This window comes from Pituophis catenifer, unplaced genomic scaffold (genome assembly GCF_029215685.1).
Source record: "Pituophis catenifer annectens isolate HBS135680 unplaced genomic scaffold, rPitCat1.0.hap2 SCAF_2, whole genome shotgun sequence".
Classification (NCBI taxonomy): Eukaryota; Metazoa; Chordata; class Lepidosauria; order Squamata; family Colubridae; genus Pituophis; species Pituophis catenifer.
The window spans coordinates 164,642,662-164,663,104 of NW_027256882.1; the positions used below are offsets into that span (position 1 = coordinate 164,642,662).

At 39.9% G+C, this 20,443-nt stretch overlaps 1 protein-coding gene across 1 annotated transcript in view; it reads right to left on the reverse strand.

The window, feature by feature from the left end:
• The window catches only part of CSAD (cysteine sulfinic acid decarboxylase), a 28,053-nt gene extending 9,872 nt beyond the window's left edge, over positions 1 to 18,181 (reverse strand). Inside the window, exons 1-10 of the mRNA XM_070934964.1 lie at positions 18,085 to 18,181; positions 10,375 to 10,518; positions 9,231 to 9,357; positions 7,979 to 8,069; positions 6,279 to 6,385; positions 5,564 to 5,679; positions 3,806 to 3,885; positions 2,357 to 2,411; positions 1,548 to 1,664; positions 703 to 767 (exon numbers count right to left, since the gene is read on the reverse strand). Coding sequence (XP_070791065.1) covers positions 703 to 767; positions 1,548 to 1,664; positions 2,357 to 2,411; positions 3,806 to 3,885; positions 5,564 to 5,679; positions 6,279 to 6,385; positions 7,979 to 8,069; positions 9,231 to 9,357; positions 10,375 to 10,518; positions 18,085 to 18,099 — 917 coding nt within the window. The 5' untranslated portion in view covers positions 18,100 to 18,181. The remainder of the gene's footprint in view (positions 1 to 702; positions 768 to 1,547; positions 1,665 to 2,356; positions 2,412 to 3,805; positions 3,886 to 5,563; positions 5,680 to 6,278; positions 6,386 to 7,978; positions 8,070 to 9,230; positions 9,358 to 10,374; positions 10,519 to 18,084) is intronic.
• Between the last annotated feature and the right edge of the window lie 2,262 nt (positions 18,182 to 20,443).

A 20,443-nucleotide genomic window follows, 5' to 3' on the forward strand; every position in this document is an offset into this window, starting at 1 on the left:
CAACAGGCAAGAGTATTCTTTGTACCATTTGGGCAGTTCTGCCAGGAGAGGGAACTGTTGTCTTACTGTTTGTTCAATTGACAGGGCAAATAGCCAGTGAACGTGGCCCTGTAGTTCTAATTCAGTGGGGATGAAATGACACAGAGGCCAATCAAGATCCCTCTAACTCCATAAAGACACTGACTAGAAACTACAGTATTTGTTTATACATTTGAATGACATGGTTATTTGTGGCCTGATAAATATCAAGCTCAGCGTAGATTTTAAAAACCATTTTATTCGACGTGCCATACTGAGAATTTGGAACAGCTATAAGGCAAAACTGACTCTTAAAATTCCTTTATGCTTATCACCCTGAGAAATCTTTTTCAGAAGGGAAATTGATAATTAAACAAAAATGGTTGCCGTATGCTGATTCGTTGAATTTTTCTCAAGGAGAACTTAACTTAAAAATGATAACATTGGGAGGTTTTAAATGCCGCTGGTTTCCCTCTGCACATCTAATGGAAAAATTTAAGGTAGATAAGAGGAATTATGAATGATAAAAGGGTAAAACTGCCATAGAGTTTTGTACAAATGATGATCAAATTCTTTCTAAGATGTACAAACTTATTAAAAACAGAGACAGGGGACGAACAAGTCCAAAGTCAAAGTCATGGCTGTATCTTTTCACAGCTCATTTCTGCAAGAAACAGTATCTACCTTTCGATCCCATCCAGAAGATGCCGATGTCTTTGGGAGAGGAGAGCACTGCCACCCCAGGCTGCCTACAGCAGGAAAAAAAGGCCATGTGAGTCACTCAAAAAGAAGTCCAGTCAAAAGCATGGGGATAGTGCAGTGGTGAAATCCTCTGAAGTCTGCTACCGGTTCTATGAGTCTGCTACTGAGCGTGTGCTTCACGCATATATATGTGTGAGGCATGCCCACGCAGTGCTAAAAAAGGAATATTTGAAGCCTTCCGAGTCTGCAAAGGAAGGTAAAATAGCGCGGGGGGGGAGGGGAAACCGCTGTGCCATGTGATTTAGATTAGCTAGAAACCAGGAAATCTGACGATTCTGGCTAATATAAATTGCACGTCACCGCTGATCGTCGTCCAGCTGATCGTCAGAAATACTGGTTCACCCGAACCGGTAGCATTTTTTACTACCGGTTCGGGAGAACTGGTCTCAACCAATAGCATTTTACCCCTGGGATAGTACTACTATTGGAAATCCCAAATTAAAAATACAAGAATATAATTCAAATGGTAACAGACTAGTTAAAGGGTTAGTTTTTAAATGCTAAAAGAATCTCAAGATAGCTTTCAAGCAGAATGTGAAAATCTGGGCTTATGCAGAATGTTCACAAACATCAAGAAAACCACTTTTCTACAAATATACCCGAATAATAAATCACACTTCACTCAGCAAGACAGCTGTCCGCTCTACCTCTGTGTGACTGAACCATTCATTGGATATTTTCTTACCTATCTCCATTGGGGAAAAATATATCTGCTGGATGAGTTGTTAAGACAGCACACATCAACATCTCTAGAAGATTGTACTTACGTCCACATGTAACCAGAGTTTGTGTCTTGTGCACACCTCTGCAATTTCAGGCAGGGGGTCAAAAGCTCCCAGGACAGTGGTGCCACAGGTGGCATTGACAAAGAAGGGGAGCGCTCTCTGGAAGAGAAGATCAGAGGTTTCATTAGCATAAAAAGGTAAAGGTAAAGGTTCCCCTCGTACACATGTGCTAGTCGTTCCCGACTCTAGGGGGCAGTGCTCATCTCCATTTCAAAGCTGAAGAGCCAGTGCTATCTGAAGACATCTCCGTGGTCATGTGGCCGGCATGACTAAATGCCAAAGGTGCACGGAACGCTGTTACCTTCCCACCAAAGGTGGTCCCTATTTTTCTACTTGCATTTTTTACGTGCTTTCGAACTGCTAGGTTGGCAGAAGCTGGGACAAGTAATGGGAGCTCACCCTGTTACATGGCACTAGGGATTGGAACCGCTGAACTGCCAACCTTTTGATCAACAAGCTCAGCGTCTTAGCCACTGAGCCACCACATCCCTTTATATGGCCCAGTCAATAGGATCTGACACGTGGTTGCATCTGCTTGAATTTCATTTCATTCACGTGTAGCTCTTTGATAAAGGAAGCATAAGCTGTTGCATTAGGACACTGTTTCTTCCTTTGCTGCACACCTCAGACAAAGAGTCAGAATTTGCAAAGCCCCTATGCCCATTGGGTGTCTCTTTTAGTAGGATCACTGGTTTGGATGTGGGAAGAAAACCCATCCTGTTACATATACAGGATGGGAGCAGCAAAGGGAAAATTTTAACCTCCCTCAAAACCCTCCACAGGCAACATACCTCTGATTTGGCCTGGTTGATCTTTTTCTCTAGATCAGCGGGGATCATTTTCCCTCTGAGGAAGAAAAGAGTGATTGAAATGACTGAGCCATTCAACAGGTCCTTTTCAACCGGTCCCTCTTGCTTAAACCACGCTGACTTCAAGTCATTCCAAGCAGAATGAAGCTGTGTTTCACTTTGGTAATATAGAAGGACCTTTCACTTTGAACCTACCTCTGCTGCAAATTAGATCAGAGGAAAGGATTCCGCGTCAGCCTTGTGTGAAGCATTAGGATTTTTTTTTTTAAGCACAGGAAGATTTTTCCTCCTGAGGAAACCACTTATAATAAGATCCGTTTCATACACACTGAAATGATATGATCTAGAACAGCGGTCCCCAACCTGTGGGCCGTGAGAGGTTTGCAACTGTGGAAATGGCCGGTGAGTGCATGTGCACACACCTGCATCCTCACTTGTGTGAGCAGCTCCATTTTCATGAGTGGCAGGCACACGTGCACACTACTCATAGAAATGGAGCTGTACATGCACGCACGCACTTGTCAGCTGCTTGCGCAAACCATCCCCTCCCCCCTCCGATGGTGTGCAAAGCTGGAAATGTTGGGGAACATCTGATCTAGAAGAAACTCTTTCATATGAAACCTGCTATTTATGCAGACCAATCATGATAAAGAATGAGAACTAGATCCAAGACTTGCCATAGATCTGCTTAGGTGCTCTTACTTGGGTGCCTTTGTTTTATGATATGTTGAAAGGTCCTATACAAAGTGATGCTTCAATCTTAGTTCTTATTATGTCCTCACTAATTGTGCCACCAGTTAGAAACTACAGCTGATGGAGAAAACACTCTCTGCAATCTTAAGGGCTAGAAACCCAAACCTACTTAAAATAAATATTCTTAGCGGGTTGAATTCCACAGATAGAAATAAATTGAACTATGTAAACATGAAATTGAAAACCCAGAGTTCAGATTTAAAGACTGTAATTTTTTTAGACCATAATCATTGCAGGGGCGAAGGGTTCCTAAAATCGGGGGTGGAGGGGAGGGGACAATTGAACAATGGGATATGCAATCCACAGTGGTTCTGATATCTGTGTTGGGTATGGTTAGGGAGATAATCCAGATTAAATGATCCACTTATAACATCAAGACGGAACCGGGGTGAAATTCAGCCGGTTCTATCCGGCTCGGGCAAACTGGTAGCAGTGGCTGCAGGAGGCTCCACCCACCCATGCGGATGTCATGATGTCACTTTTTTGTGACAATTTTAAGCCTCTGCGCATGCGCAGAAGGCTTTGCACATGCATGGATGACGGCGCACGGGAGCGAAGCGAGCGTGCGCATGGCGTGCGCACATTTGTGAAGCAGTAGGGAAGGTAAGTGAATTTCATCCCTGGACGGAGCCTTTGATTTCTCTAGCTTTATAAGGATTTCCAGTTATTAACACTCACTTTTCATCCACTGCTACAAGGTAGACATTGTCAGTGCCGATGCCCAAAAAAGCTGCTCCCTTTTGGATGGAGTAGTGGCACTAGAAAGCAGAAAAAAGAGGATCAGCAATTTCTTCCCTTAAGAAAAACCTTCTCCCAGGACCCTGTTCTGAATCCTGGGAAGCCATTTAGAAATCAACTATTACCCAAAGAAATATCAAGTTGCATTTCTACCTAACCAACACAATCCTGACCCTGGTTCTGGGGAGAGAGCATTCCCTAGGATTATCCCTCTTATCTTCTCTAAACTTAGAGCAATAGATCACAGATTCTGACAAAGATCATGGTCTACCAGAAGATACACAGCAATACAAGGCTTCAAAATGAAGGCCATTTGGTGTTTTCACAGCTGTTATTTGCAAAATGGGAATAATTAATTTACTTTAGGAAGGTAGAGATTAACAGCAAGATTTTCTGGCAGGTGGCCCTATCTCTGGCATTCTTTTTCCAGGGGGCCCACATATTTGCCAATATCCAGGCAAATCCAATTTTTTTCTTTTTTGAGGAGATAAATTAAACTTTCTTTGGAATAAATTAAAAGCAAAAAAACATCACCTCCCCTTCCAAAAACCATTAACAAAACAAATCTGTTCCACTGTTGCACAAAAATATTCAGCTTTTTTTAGCACTTTGATCTCAACTGACACTCCAATAAATAAAGAAACAAACCTATATGAGGTCAGAATAAAATTAGATTTAGTTTGATTTATAAGGAAATGATACCTACAAAGATCAGAAATGTGCACATTCTGAAATTCCATACAACACCCTATGCAAGTGACAACTGGAGTTTGAAGAAGCAAGATAGGAAGAATATTGATACTTTTGAACTTTGGTGTTGGAGAAAACTCCTGAGAACAGTCAAGAAAACAAATCAGTGGATCATTAAAAAAATTAACCCAGAATTCTCACTCAAAGCACAAATGACCAGGTTCAAATTATCCTACTTTGGACACATTAAGCAAAGATCTAACTGTTCTAGAGAAGGCTATAATGCTGGAAAAGAAATAAGGAAACAGAAGAATGGGACAATCAGTAACAACACTCAATTACAATTATGATGAAGGTGCCATCGGGATCTTCCCAAAATGGCTGCTGTTAACAGGTCAGTCTGGTCCAAATTCTGATGTACAAGTTCCAGCTTCAGTTTCTCTTAGTTGTACCCAACCTGATGCCTTCCAAATGTGCAGGACAACACGTCCCCTAATCTCCAATATGTCCACCCCAGAGGTTCTATTACAGAAGCCAGCTAAATCTTATTTTAGCATTGCTGATAAGACAATGCCTTCTTTCTCTCTGAAGGTAGCACTACTGGGTGGCCATTTGTTCCAGAGACCATTAGTGTTTTGTCTGCTCTCCCAAATTCCCAACAACAATATCTGCTGTCTGAGGCACTGCTTGTCCCCCTGCCTCAGGAGTGGGTCTAGGAAAAGCCAGTTTTGGGGGCAACAGGTCATACTTTCAGTACTGATCTTCGAAAGTCACAAAGGCATGAGCAACATTGTGGCAGAATTTTTCAAAATAAACATGTTAAGGGGGATTAAGGTGGAGGGTATGTTTTAATCATACCCCAAAACAAAACATTTTGCCACCAAATTTCAATAGTATAATCTCAGGAGGCAACCCCCCCCTTCCCGCTGCAAAACTAAAAGCAAATTAGGCTGGGTTAACCAAAAGCAAGTAGGTTGGTTCTCTAGAGCATACGCAAGAAAACAATACCTCTTCTGACGTAAACACTGCCAGCTTTGGTATTGCCCAATGCCCCTTCTGCTTGCAGTCTGGGAAACGGTGATACCGTGCCACATTCATGGCATACATGTTGGAGATGGACCCTCCTACCAAGGAAAACAACCCAGAGAATTGTTCAATGACCCACTCATTACCATTTTAAAGTCAAATCTTAAGGTTAGTATGTAATTCCCGGATATTTTCAGGGCATCCGTGCTGGACATAATGAATGGCGGAAATTGGTTTCATTTGGATTATCCAAATTAAGGGCCTTCTCTGTGGTGGCTCCCTCCCTTTGGAACCACAATTCCCTCAGAGATTCGTCCCCACATTGTTGCTTTTCCAAAAGGCCTTGAAGACATAGTTTTGTCAGAGAGCTTGGGGACCCCATTCAAAGCCAGTCAATTAGCTTGTCTGATTCTGTTGCAGCCACCAGGAGGTGGAAGGTAAAGTGGAGGTTAAATTATGAATTTTTAACTGTGGATATGTACGGTAATGTAAAGTCACTATGTGTGTGAGTTGAATTATGCGGATTTTACTGCGGATTTTTAATGTTCTGTGCTGCCCAAAGTCACTATGTGAGAGTTGAGCAGCTATATACATTTGTTTAATAAATAAATAAATAATATTGGTTGCATGTCACCTCTAAAACATTTATAAACAGACACAAACCCTTGAAAATCTCCGGGTACTAGGTTTTACACACCAGGGGAGAAGATTCCGTCGCCTTTTTCCCAGCCAACCAATTTTCGCAGTTTCTTCAGCACCACCTCCTCCATCAAGACAAATACAGGTGCAATCTCATACGTGTATCTAAAACACAAGTGGTTTTATGAGTCTCTTCTGAGAAACAACCAAAATAGCCAGCAAATTATCGGAGGGCAATGATGGTGTTTGGTTTAGATTAGGAGTGAGAGTGGCTCGAATGCCCTCCTGCTCTGGTCTTTAGTAAAACTGCCAAGACTTATCTGCTCCATCTAACCAAGGAGGAGAGAATACTTCGACAAATTTGAAAGTGCATGATTTTTGTAGTTTTCATTTTTTTAAAAAATTTGGGGTCCTTTACTTTACTTTTTTTTTCTTTCTTATAGAGGTTTTTCATCTTATGATGATAAATGAAGTAAATCTGTAAATGAATATAAATCTTTTCAGGGATAAAATCAAGGGAAACAGACTCCCATTCTTTTCCTCTTGTCACCTGTCTCTTGCTCCACACAGTCAACACATCTGATTGTATGGAGCAGGACTAACATATCCGGGCTGCAAAAATATGGACGATTGCTAGAGGGCAGCAAGGAGACTTTTCGATACCTCTTTGTGGCCGTGACTTGTAGTCATCCAGATTTCTGCAGCCTTCACCCTGATAGCTCAAACACCTAGCAACAACAGAAGCCATAGCAAATGAGCAGCTTGGGAGGAAGAGAGTTAGCAGTTATGAACCTTATAAGACTTCAACTACTGGGAGTAGAGTGCAGATAAATCTATAGGCCAAAAAGGGCTCTAGGTTCCAAACAGAGTCATCTTACCAATGCATATCTCTTGAGTATCATGGTGTCTTCATATTAATATTTAGTCACTTGCAGAGATAGAATGTAATGATTGCTCAAAATGGAAGAAGTCTGCATTCAGCCATTACAGTCATTGGCTGGTTTTGGGCCAATCACTGGCCTGATTCACATTAATCCAAGGTTAGTTTTAACATTTTTAAGCAAGTGCATCTACTGTACATCACACTAAACTCCAAGCAAAGAAGTTACATTTTGGCTTAGCTTTATCTATGAACAGAATATTTTAACTGAGCTCAAATTATTACATAGTGTGGTCATGAGGATAAAAGGAAGAGGAAAAACTATATATAACACTTAATTTTACTGTTTGCCACGAGGGGAGAAATGTTAATATAGTGATATCAAATTACTTCCCCCCCTCCCCAACTAACTATCCATTTACTAGGGAGATGCTAATCAGTTTCCACAGAGCAAATATTTCACAATTGAAGGAATCCACTCTGTTAGTCTCCCTTAATCAGAGAGAGAAAAGATTATTTATATTATATTATTCTTATATCACAATACATTAGTGTTGCTCATAGGAATATGATCCTCTGCAAAAAATTTTCCTCTGCACGTTTGGATCCTTTCAAAACCTTGACAAACTTATCTGATACTGCCAGAGTGAAGGACATTAACAGAATTTGTGGATAAAGTAGTACATCAAAAAAAGCAAAGAATTTTCTTCTTCAAACTGCTTTCTAGTGGTCACACTTGTTAAAATTACAATCTCTAGTCCAAAAAAGCAGCAGTGAAATTCACCTATGCTGTAGCTGAGCCTTGGGAATTTTTTTCCTTTTCCTTTTTTTTTTTTTTTAAATGCCAATATATATATGAGAAAATAGAGAACACATACTGGCTAGTGTTGAGCATCTCTGTGATCATCCGTCCAGCCAGAGCATGGGGATCAAGCCCAGAAAATAGCTGATTGCAGAAGCGTGGATGACCTGGGAGAAAACAAAGAGACATAGCAAGAGGAAAGGAAATTGTGCAAAAGGAAATAGTCTCAATGGAAGTACTTCATATTTTCTTCACCATTACAGATATTGATGTGATTATTGTTGCACCATGAGCAGGGGTGTCTTAATGCATAGGCCTGGCGGGCACTTGACTGTGGGCCCCACGAGCATAGGGGCCCCATACTAATCTGCGTATGTTAACCCTTCAATGAACCTTGCATCATATACTGTAAATACAGCAACTGTAAGGCTTTACTGAGTATTATTGTGTTTTTCAAGCCTCGTGTATTGTTCAAATGTTTATCATGTTGATTAGTTGTTGCTGCACAGCATGTTTTTAATGTTTCAACACCGATTTTGTTGGAAGTGCCAATAAAATAAATATACGTTTAATTTTATCAACCACATTTTTATTCCTGTGAGTAGTTGTAGGGGCCCCAGTACACTGCTTTGCCCAGGGCCCATAATGCGGTTATGATGGCCCTGACCATGAGCATTTATTAAAGGCTCATTTGTATTACTGGACCTATCCATGATATTCCTTAGAGCTTTCCTGAATCCCAGCTATTTGTTTACATTTCAGTCACCTTCCAATAATTGTACAAGAACTATTTTAAATTCATTTGCCTTTACCCTTAAGAAAGTAACTATAGTTTGAAAAGAATCATATCAAATCCTAAGTATTTAGGTCAACCTGAAACTTAGTCTCTTGGTACACGTTACATTTCAACCCAAATTACCAGGTTCAAATGATCCTACTTGGGTACATTGCGTGAATACTGTACCTAGCTCTCTGGAGAAGTCTAAAATGCTGGGAAAAAGAAGAAAACAACAAGAAGCAAGGTGAGTGGACTCAATTATAGTAGCAATAGGTAAACCATTGGAAGACCTGAAGGACTAGATTAGGGACAGATCATCAGGGAGAAAATCTATTTATGTTGCTAAGAGCACTAACTTTATGGCACATAATCAATCACCCACTCATTATTTTTTAAAAAAGAACATCCAAAGTACAGTAAACTGGGGAATTAACTAACTCAAGATGCCAAGATAGACAAACCAATCTCAATAACTGGACTGGAACAATCCTATATCTCCTAAGAAATTCTGAAGAAGGAACCATACGCTCTTGCCAGGCAGAACACTCACATGTTTTCACACTGTATCTGATAACTTCCCGACAGCGTTCCAGCAACCTTTCATGTGGCTCCCCGCTGTCTTTTAGATTCAGGTCCAGAATTTGCTGCAGTTCCTCAGGTTCCTTCCAAATACACACCTACCAGCAAGATAGTCAGCTCATGTCCGAAAAGCCATAGAAGGTTGTATACAAGCTGAAAATCTAACAGTGCAATCCTATATCCAGGTTATGCCTCCTGGATGACAAGGGGTTGGTATAAAATTCTATATATCAGCTCAAGTCCAAATTCTGCTGCCTGAGGACGCTGCCATGTTTTCAGAAATTTAAGCTAAATGTCCCAAGCTGGAGCCCTCCCAATGTCTTAGGACAATTAATCCTTGACATTTTTAGCCAGCATTCCTGACTCACCAGGAGTCTGGGACTTATAGTTTCAATGCTTCTTGGAGACATTGAGTGGGGAAATGTTGCCCTACAGCAGCGGTCTGCAACCATAAACACTCAAAGAACCATTTGGATCCGTTTCCCACAGAAAAGAAAACACCAGGAGCCACAAAACCTGGGTGGGCGTGGCCAACTCGACATCATTCACTTCCACCAGTCACATGACACCCCCCCCAGCCACGCCTACCCAGCTGGTCATTAGGGCAGAGAACCAATTGTTAAAAAACACCAGGAACCACAAAACTCTTTTGACATCTCTTTCTTCCTCCCTCCACCCCACTCTCTGTATCTCTCTGTCTCTGCCCTGATCGCTTCTCCATCTCCCCGCCGTCGCCCTTACCTTCTCAGGCCAGACAAGGAATGACTGGGAGGGGAGAACGAGGGGCGGGGCCAGCCAGTAGTGGGATCACTCAACAGGGAGCCACAACAGAAGGCCCAAAGAGCCACATGTGGCTCCAAAGCCACAGGTTGCTGACACCCACCCTACAGTAATGATGTTGGGAGGGGAACTAGAAAAATTAAGAGTGGATTATACCCAATTTACTCAATGCAAACCATCTGGGATTAGGAATTGGTGATTTTTCTGCTGAGGGACTACTTTGTTAGCTTGCAAATAAAATTCAGTTTGGGTACCTGGCCCAAGCCATTGCTTAAAGTATATAGAGTGGACATCCCAGCTCAAGGAAACTTAGAATGAAAATCAATATACCTTACCTTTTCAGAGGCATCCATCCCTTTTCGAATCCCTTCTTCAAGCATGATCTGGAAGGCTTCCTGCAGGAATTTCTCACCAGCTACCCGATCCAAGCCAGGAGATGACAAAAAATTTTCTGCTGCCATTGTCAAGCAGACCTCCTCCTATAACAGGCCAGGCATCAGGAACATGAATTCAAATAAGACCCTGAAGGCAAATCCACTACAATGTTTCCATACTGGTACATATCTCCAGAAAAAGAATGTTACAAAATGCAGTCATTGTAACTAGGATCATATCAATTTCCAACTAGTGACACTCAGTTCTTTGAGCTTGACACCGGGACAATAGAGGTACTTGTATTTTTTTCCAGCACCCTTTACAGTATAATGTTTATGCTAACATAGAGATGTAGCCATCCCTGTTGCGTTCATACATTTAATAGCATGAGGGATACAACTGTAGTTCATGAACAGCTAACCTTCAATGAACTTTTTTACTTTACGGACAATGGCAAAGGCAGCAATTCATACTGTGTAGGAAAAGGCAATGGTAAACCGCTCCTGTATTTTTATCAAGAAAACCACATGATTAGAAAATATAAAATGATTGAGAAGACGTGAAAGATCAAGTTAGGGACAAATCATTATGCAGGAAATTTATCGTATGTGGTCACTAAGAGTTGACAACAACTTCATAATGATGGCTCATAATCCATCAAGTCAATTTTTGGCACCGAGGTTCTCATATGACAACAGTGATAAATGGGGCAGCTGCTAGATATAAATATGCATTTATGACCAAACAAAGGTATATTATAGAGCAAGGGTGTCAAACCTGATCACATTGTAGGCCGTATTATAACATATCGGGATGTTTTTTGCCTTTGCGGAGCCGGAGTGGGCATGGCCTGTGCAGGCTGTATCCGGCCCGTGAGCCGCCCCTTTGACAGGCCTGTTATAGAGAGACCCATTCTTATTCATGCATATTAAGTAGGCTTATACATTGTGATAAGCCAGGTTTGTTAATCATGGCTTATTGAATTAAATTCATGGTGATTTATGGGTACGCAGATCTGGATTTGCAGATCAGGCAGAGTCAATCATATATGAGACATTCATGGATGCATTCAGTTACTAATCTATTTCCCCCTCCCCCCCCCCCATTTTAAGCCATTTCCATTAGCAAGGAGATATAATATCCTCAAACACTGGATAGCCTTAGAAATTCTGAGCTAAACCCGAATCAATAAGGGAAATTTTTGGCATGTTGGAAGTGTGAGGTGGCTCTGGGGAACTTCTATCATATGTGGTGAGAATGCCCAAAGGCAAAAAAATATTGGAGTCTGATAAAGAGTTGGTTGGAAGAAATTTTGTTAATAAACATAGAAGTCAAACCGGAATTTTTCCTTTTGGGAATGACAGAGGGCAAATACAAGAAAGACATAAATTATCTACTACTACATATACTTACAGCGGCACAGATAGCCTTTGCGCAGAAGTGGAAAGCGAAAGATACAACTGAAGAGGAAATACTACTAAAAATTTTCAACTGTGCAGAAACGGATAAATTCATCTTGGAATTCAAGGATAAAAGCGAAACATTGTACTATAAAATCTGGGCAAAATTCTATGAATGGTTAGATAAAAGGAGGATAGCTGAGACAAATGTGTAGTGTTAGACTAGAATTATATACGTTATTAGAGATAGATATGTATGTGAATTGTATAGATAGGTATATGTAGGTATAGATATGTATAATTGTATAGGAATAAGGTATAAATTACTATTATTATACTATGTTTAAATAATGTATAAAGTGCAAGAAATATATTATTATATTACCATTAGTATATTATGTATTAGTTTAAAGTGTTGGAAGATGTTTGGGACCAGTGATGTCATATCTATGTCCAATGTTTTTAATTTTGAACTACTAATAAAAAACTTTTTTTAAAAAAAGAAAAGAAATTCTGTGCTAAACTAAATCCATATTCCTTTTAAATTACATGTACTAAACAGATTTGCATAAATGCTATCTTACGTTACTGCTTCATAGTTCATGAGAGCAGACAAAACTATATAAACAATGGGTATATGATAAGATGAAAGGATCATGCGCGTAAAGATTAAAAAAGAGTCATACAAGCTAAGAGCTTTTGTGGATTTGGTTTTAATTTAGATAGACTCTTTAAAGGACACTGAACTTTTGATGAGTACATTTTAAAAAATTGGGCTACTAGCAGGTTTCAAGATTAATAAACAGAAGACAAATATATTAATAAAAATACAAAGATAAAATATCAAACAGAATTGAATGTATAAAACAAATCTTAAAATTGAAAAAGTAAAATATTTGGGTTATTTTAGTATCATTTTACTTAGGTAATAAGTAAAAATAAATTATTAACTAATTGTGAGGTATTAGAATTGTCTCAAAGAGACTAAAATGAAATAAAGAAAAAGAAGATAACAGAAGGGTATTCTTGTCAATGGATGTCTTATGTACAATTAACAGAAAGCTTTCTGTTTTAAAAGAACTTATCATTTTGAACATAGACCAAGTCTGAAACAGAATTATATACTGATGAGGAAATGTTACTGCTAAAATGTATGAGCTTTTGCCGAAATGTGAGACAAAATAAGGAGTAAAAGAATGTATGATAAAATGGATAAACTCATTGGTTTTGATATACAAATGAACCAATGGAAAAATATGTAGTTGAAAGCATAATGTACATTATGTGCTAGTCATCTAGAATATTTTTATAAAATGATTGTCATATGTCACCAGAGAAATTGTCTAGATCTAGAATGTATAAAGGCACTTCAAATTTATGTTGGAAATGAAAACAGTAATAAGGGACATTTTATCATGCTTGGTGGATTTGTAAAAAAGCAAAAAAAAAAGGGGGGGGGTTGGATACTGATTCAGAGGATTTTAAAGATTAATATATAATTGAGATCAGGAGTCTGCCTCCTGAGACTGATGGATAAAGACTTGGGGGGAAAAGTCATGGTACTTTGATTCTGTATATGATAACTGCACATTGCATCTTATAATCAGTAAAAGATTCATTGCAAATCATTTTAGGTTCTCAATCTGTAAAACAGCATCATCTGCATTTTAAAAAACCTACGGTACATTCTTACTTTCAACCAACAGATATCACCACAAGCACTCACTACACATTAAGACCCCATAATTTTGGGGGAAAATAACAACCTTCTTGAAATTATTAGACACTGATGAAATCTTCACAACAAGCCTAGTAATTTTTCCATCCGCAAACCACATCCATGTTTTAAAGATTTTTTGTAATTCAATAACCACTTCTGCAGATTTCCAATTTTTCAATTTTGAAAACCCATCTTCCCAGCACTGAAATTTTTAAAAATGCAAGACTGAAACATGTTAGACTGAAGTTCAAAGAAATTTCAGAAATCCTAGTGTATAACAGTATAACACAACTGAAAACACGCAGCCCATACCACCTCACCTTCTCTTGTTGAATGGGAGTCAGGTGTGCTGCCTCTCTCTTTCTCCGTCCCAGGAAGATTCCACTGCACCTTACAGATGAATTGTTTCAAAAGGCAGAGGGATGAGCTCCCACTTCTTCAGCTGGTCACAACCTCTGCTAACTCTATTTTCAGCAAAGGAAACTCTGCTCAGCTTGCACCAACATTATTTTGTAGGAGTTTTACTCTCCACATTAGAGGAAGGAAAGAACATAATGTCCAATTGCTATAGTTACCTGCCCAATCCTGTACAGATTCCCACTGCTTTCAGGGACAAAGTACAAAGGGAGTGACCACATAACCAGCAAGTATCATTATATATTGTGGGAGTAAAAATATTTGCCCTCTGGATTGCTTGCTACGCCATGGTGGTGCAGGGGTTAGAATGCAGTACTGCAGGCTACTTCTGCTGATCATTTGCTGCCAGCAGTTTGGCAGTTCAGGTCTCACCGGCTCAAGGTTGACTCAGCCTTCCATCCTTCCGAGGTCGGTCAAATGAGGACTCAGATTGTTGGGGGCAACATGCCAACTCTGTAAACTGCTTAGAGAGGGCTGTAAAGCACTGTGAAGCGGTATATAAGTGCTATTGCTATTGCTATTGCTAGCTTTGCCCACAGAGTTGTTTTACCCTTAAAAAAGTAAGGGATGGGGTGAGGATACCTTGGGATGCCAAAAGGTGCCTTGATAGCTGTTTGTGTCAAAAAGTAACATCAATTACATTCCAGTGATTCTACATTTCTACTCCTACTAAATATATGTATTTTATGTGTGCCTGTACACAGAAGCCCGAAGAGTTGATTTGGAGACCTCAATTTGCATACAGGAAATATCATGATTGCAGATATAAATGCACGCCTGCATGCAGACACCTGTCCAAAGAACTCCTTTCTCACCTCCCAGCAATAAAACATTGTACAGATATAAATCCCTCTGGAAAATATTTGTGCTATTTTGCGACAATGAACAAAGAGACCTGCAAACTTAGGGATTCTACCCATCTGGTTTGATATATTTGTAATTTGAATTCTGCATCATCTGGCCACCAGATAATTTGTTGATTTGTTTGTCTTAATTTGATTATTCAAGATTATTCATTTGCTCATTCAGGCAGTGCTCAACGTATCATTGTAACTGACCCTGCAATTATGGTCATGTTGCAACGCTTAGTAAGCAGGTCATCATACCTGATTTTACCTTTTTTGCGGCAGTTGTTAAGGTAACGCAGCAGTTGTTAGCAAACACCATGGTTATTAAGCAAATGCAGTGGTCATTAAACAAGCCCATTTTTCGCTAGAAACCTGAAGTAAATGCCAGTTTTCAGCAAAACCAGCATAAATCACGGTCATAGATTGTGGATGCTATAAATGGTTGTAAATGTTAGATGGCTGCCGAGGGCCCAAATTGTGATCATGTGACCACATTGGTGAGGAGTGGGGGAAATAAAGCCAAGGTCCATTGTAACTTCAAAGTGTTGTTAAACAATCATTCCTAATGATAATATTTATAGCTCAGGGTTGAAATCCAGCCTTGCCGGATGGGATATTCAAGCTATCAGAAGGGTTGCAATTCCAAACCCTTTTTCACCTAAAGACAACGGAAGGGTACTCAGTGGCAAATCTTCACACATGAGAGGTCCAACAAGCAATTCCTGGTCATGAAAAGGTGCAATTCCTACAGTAGTTGAACTGATCATGATCCCAATCCACACAAGTGTTGCTCCTTTGTGGACAAAAGAAATCTTCACATTTCATAACGCCAGAGTTTGAGTGGTCAGCAAGACATAATGCAGGGTGACATAATGCAGGGTGACCACGGATAGGAGAGCAGGATGGACGAAATAAGTTGGATACTTTCCTTTACTACCGTGTTTCCCCAAAAATAAGACTGTCTTATATTTTTTTGAACCCTGAAATAAGCGCTTGGCCTTATTTTCAGGGAGGTCTTATTATTTTGGGGCATGTGGAGCAAGATGGGGCTCCTCTTGCTGCCTTACCTGATTTCCAGCTCTACATTTAAATATTTTAGGGAAGGCTTATTTTCGGGGGGAGGCATATTTTAGCGCATGTGCTCAAAAGTCTGATTGGGCTTATTATCAGGGGATGTCTTATTTTCGGGGAAACAGGGCAGGGGTTCGGAGCGGATCACCCGATCCGGTAGCGATGGAGGCGGGTGGTTTGGAGAACCGGTAGCAAAAATCCCTGCCCCCTCCATACCCAGCTGAGCTGCACAATCATCAGAGGCTTTTTTTTTTACTTTTAAAAGCATTTTTTCTACAACCTCTTTGGCCAAAAAAATGCTTTTAAAAGAAAAAAAAAAGCCTCTGATGATCGCGCGGCTCAGCCGGGATCATCAGAGGCTTTTAAAAGCATTTTTTCTACAACCTCTGAAGAGGTTGTAGAAAAAATGCTTTTAAAAACCTCTGATGATCCCAGCTGAGTTGCCTGATCGTCAGAGGCATTTAAAAGAAAAAAAGCCTCTGCCGATCAGGCAACTCAGCTGGGATCTTCAGAGCCTTTTGAAAGCATTTTTTTACAACCTCTTCGCTGAAGAGGTTGTAGAAAAAATGCTTTTAAAAGTAAACAAAAAACAAAAAATTGGCCATGCCCGTCACATTACCCCCCAAGCCACGCCCACAGAACTGGTAGTAACAAATTTTAGATTTCACCACTGAGACAGGGTAGTGGTATGTCAAACCTTTATTTTCCAAGGAAGACATTTCCAAATGGATGCTTTCTTTTTAAATATTTAGCAACAAGCCAAGTAAAGCTGTATATTTCCACATGCACTTGGTACATTTACTCACCAAGTTTAAAAAAAAATCTTACTTTCCAGTAACTGCACTCTGCAATAGATCCTTGTCTGGCTTTGTTTGACCTCCTGTTTGAATGGTTTGCTTTGGGCAAACCACTGTTAAGTATTAATATGCATATGGTTTTGTCATCTTAGCATGTTTTCAACATTGTTGGAAAGAACAGGATGAGTGAGTGCACACTGAGATAAGTGTGTCCTCAAACACCTCCTCTTGCACTGCAGAGGGGAAGATAAGGAGGAATGGAGACCCTGTCCTTCAGGTGTGTCGTCTTGACACTCAGAACCTCCTGACTTCTTAGAAAACCTCCAAACAACTGTTCTTCTGTGAAATAGTGAAATAAACTGAACTATTCTTTTTCCAAAACTCTTCTAAGCAATCAACTTTGTGAGTCATGGCACAGTTTGTCCTCAGCTTTGTTGACTTCAAAGTTATAAAAGTACTTATTTTTCACGCTTACCGTTATCATTTAACTGGTCAAGCATAATATCAAACTCAGTAGCAAATCTTTTCCCTCAGAAGACTTTTTCTCGATGTCTGACACAAAGTGCTATTGAATCTGTAGAAAACCCTTGAATCTGTAGAAAACTACAGTGTCTTTGTGGAAAAAAATAATGTTTCATTGGTGATTTCCATCCCTGTCCACAGGGGCAGCAGGGCCAACTGCTAAATGCCCTCATTCGCAGTTTGGTCTAGTGGTTAAGGCACCAGCGGGAGTAGAAAGCGGGAGTGAGTTCAAATCCTACCTTAGCCATGAAAACCAGCTGGGTGACTTTGGGCCAGTCCCTCTCTCTCAGCCCAACCCAGGGGTGTAATCCAGCAGGTTCTGACAGGTTCTGGAGAACCGGTAGCAGAAATTTTGAGCAGTTCAGAGAACCGGCAGTGGAAATTTTGAGTAGTTCGGAGAACCAACAAATACCACCTCTGGCTGGCCCGAGAGTGGGGTGGGAATGGAGATTTTGCAGTATCCTTCCCCTGCCACACCCACCAAGCCACACACCCACCAAGCTACACCCACCAAGCCACGCCCTAACCCTAACCCACCTACGCCCACAGAACCAGTAATAAAAAAAATTGGATTTCACCGCTGGCCCAACCCATTTCACAGGGTTGTTGTTGTGGGGAAAATAGGAGTAAGAAGGAATATTAGGTATATTTGCCACCTTGAGTTATTTGTAAAAATAACAAAGGCAGGACACAAACAAACAAACAAACAAACAAAAATGGAGAGCGTACTGAGGAAAGAAACTGGTGGAGTCTCTTGGCTTTGTTTCACTCCCCTTCCTGCAAATATCACCAAGTGGCAAGAAAACTTTAAAAAGGAGATAATTCCAGATTCACTGACAGTTGTTAAATGGAGGGCAGGCAGAGGGGAGCATTACACTATAAAGAAGTTTCCCACCTGCTCCCCTCTCATCAGTTCTTAGCTGTTAATCTGCCAGTTGCTGGTTGGGCTGATGCTGATCCTTCTTTGTAAGGCAGGCCTCTGATCCGGAGATTGGCTCAGTGACTGGGCAAGAATCACACCAGTGAGATGAGCAGATATACAAACTGAGTAAATAAATACCAATATATAAATAGTTTGAAAGATCCCAGCTGTGTCAAAGTTGGGCTGATCAAAGATTGGTGAAGCACATCAGTTGATACCCATAGTAAAATTGCTGCCACTTTTTGCCTGTTGAAGAGAAAAACACCACTTGAACCCAGAAACGAAAAGAGAAAGTTAAGTTAATTTAACAGCAGTTTAATCTATATTTATCTTAGTAACTTCCTCTTGCACATCAAAATAAAGCAAGTGGTGCCAGATTCTTCCCCATTGCTGCAGCCTTTAGCAATTTGAACAAAAAAAGCAAAATTATGGAAAAACACTGATGTTTCAGGGAAATGTCTAGCATTAAATGCAGCTCATTTAATATAATGAAATGTTTGTCTAGGGAATATCATAAGCAATAATTAAATGGTGATAAAAGCAAAGAGACTATCAAGCTTGTGTATTTGCCTTGTTTTCTAGGCCAAGGGTTCCCAAATTGGGAGGCATGTGCTTCAGGAAGTCATGAAGAAATTTAGGGGATCATGATGAAATTTGAAGAGGCAGAGTAGAACGATGGCTTTTTGATGTGAAGGTGTGCAAAATCAGCCAGTGGAGAAACCATGGTATACTATAAACATCTAGTTTTTAAAATGGGAAGCCTTTGATAACATTGATCATGGTATATACATACACGTAACATGCATACATAAAATTTTATAATGGTCTTTGACCAGCATTCAAAGTAAAAGGAAGCAATTTGTTACACGAAATTCACTAAGCAAATTATCACACAATAAAACAATAAACAATATCTAAATCAGAGCTTTGCATGGCAAAGGTATTTTGCTACCTGAAATGTAAGTGAGGGGTTAACATCCCTTAGAAGATAACATACATAATATTTATCTGAATAGCCCTCAAGTTTGGAAATAATTGGGGATTACAAAAAAATTCTTGAAATGTCACAATTATGATAGCATAAAGAGACACGTGTTTCTTCCTCTACCTCCTTAAAGCCACAAAGGCTGTAAGGTCTTTGCAGATTTTTTAAAAACTTTGAAATCTATTCCACTATGAGTGCAGAAGGAAAAGGCATTAAAACAGGGTATAGATAAAGCCCATCTATATTTACTCAGAGTTCAATTGTGCAAATACTTTGCAATAAATGGTTTATGGTCTACTATTTGGCAATAAACTTCATAAACTTCATTCTGATGTTTGATATTGCCAATTTGTTCCTTAACTGTTCATTTGATTTGCACAAATATATGTGACTAGGAGAAAGGCTACAGAGAGTAAGTTTGATATCAGTGAGACTTGTAGCTGTCCATCAACAGCAATGGTAATAATTCTGCCTGTAAAATTAATCATAATTCTGAGTCATAAGATTAGAATGCTAATCCAGGCGTTGACTTTAACACTTGGAACTTCAGCTTCAAGCCTCAGGGATGCATTAGGGACACAGCAAGTTGCTTCATACCTACAGTAAATAAAACAAAGGGAGGAGAATGGCATCATCTGCATAAAATAAGACTGGAAGATGCCCATCAGTTAATTTGAGCCTATCAGTGTCAACTCTTTGAAGAGTTTTAATTAGGGAGTTAATAAATACCGTAGATTAAAAACTAGTGAGAGTACAATGAATGCTTGCTTCACCCTCTCAGATCTCTGAATAAAATCAGAAAGATCCTTTGCCAAGTCACATCTTACCCTAAGACCATTTTTTCCTATAAATTAATAATAAGACAAATTTATCTATAGATAACCTAGACCAGTCCAGATGTCATTATTAACTGGACATTATCAGCTGTACTTTGAAATCAATAAAAGCTGCATATAAAGTCAGGTCAGAATGATCTGGATATTTTTCCAGCAAATGTAACTCTAGGCAGTGGTCTCTGGTGGACTGTCCTGTTGGAACCTCATTTGCTCAATATCAATTATTCCTCCATTTACCACCTCATATGGAAATTTGATCAATAGATTAAAACCTGGGGTACTGTTTGCTGATGGTGTTCAAAGGGCTAACTGATCCATAGTTGGCTGGGTCATTCCTGCCACTCTTTTAAAATAGGGGAACAATTGTTGCTACTCTCTGCACCTCAGTTATCTGAGACCTTAGCTGTAGGGTTAAAATGTGAGAACCGGAAGGCCAGCACTGGGCCCTACCAGTTAGAGTTTTGGACTTGATTAACTTGGCTGGAATGCAGTCACTCCCTGAGGAAGGGGC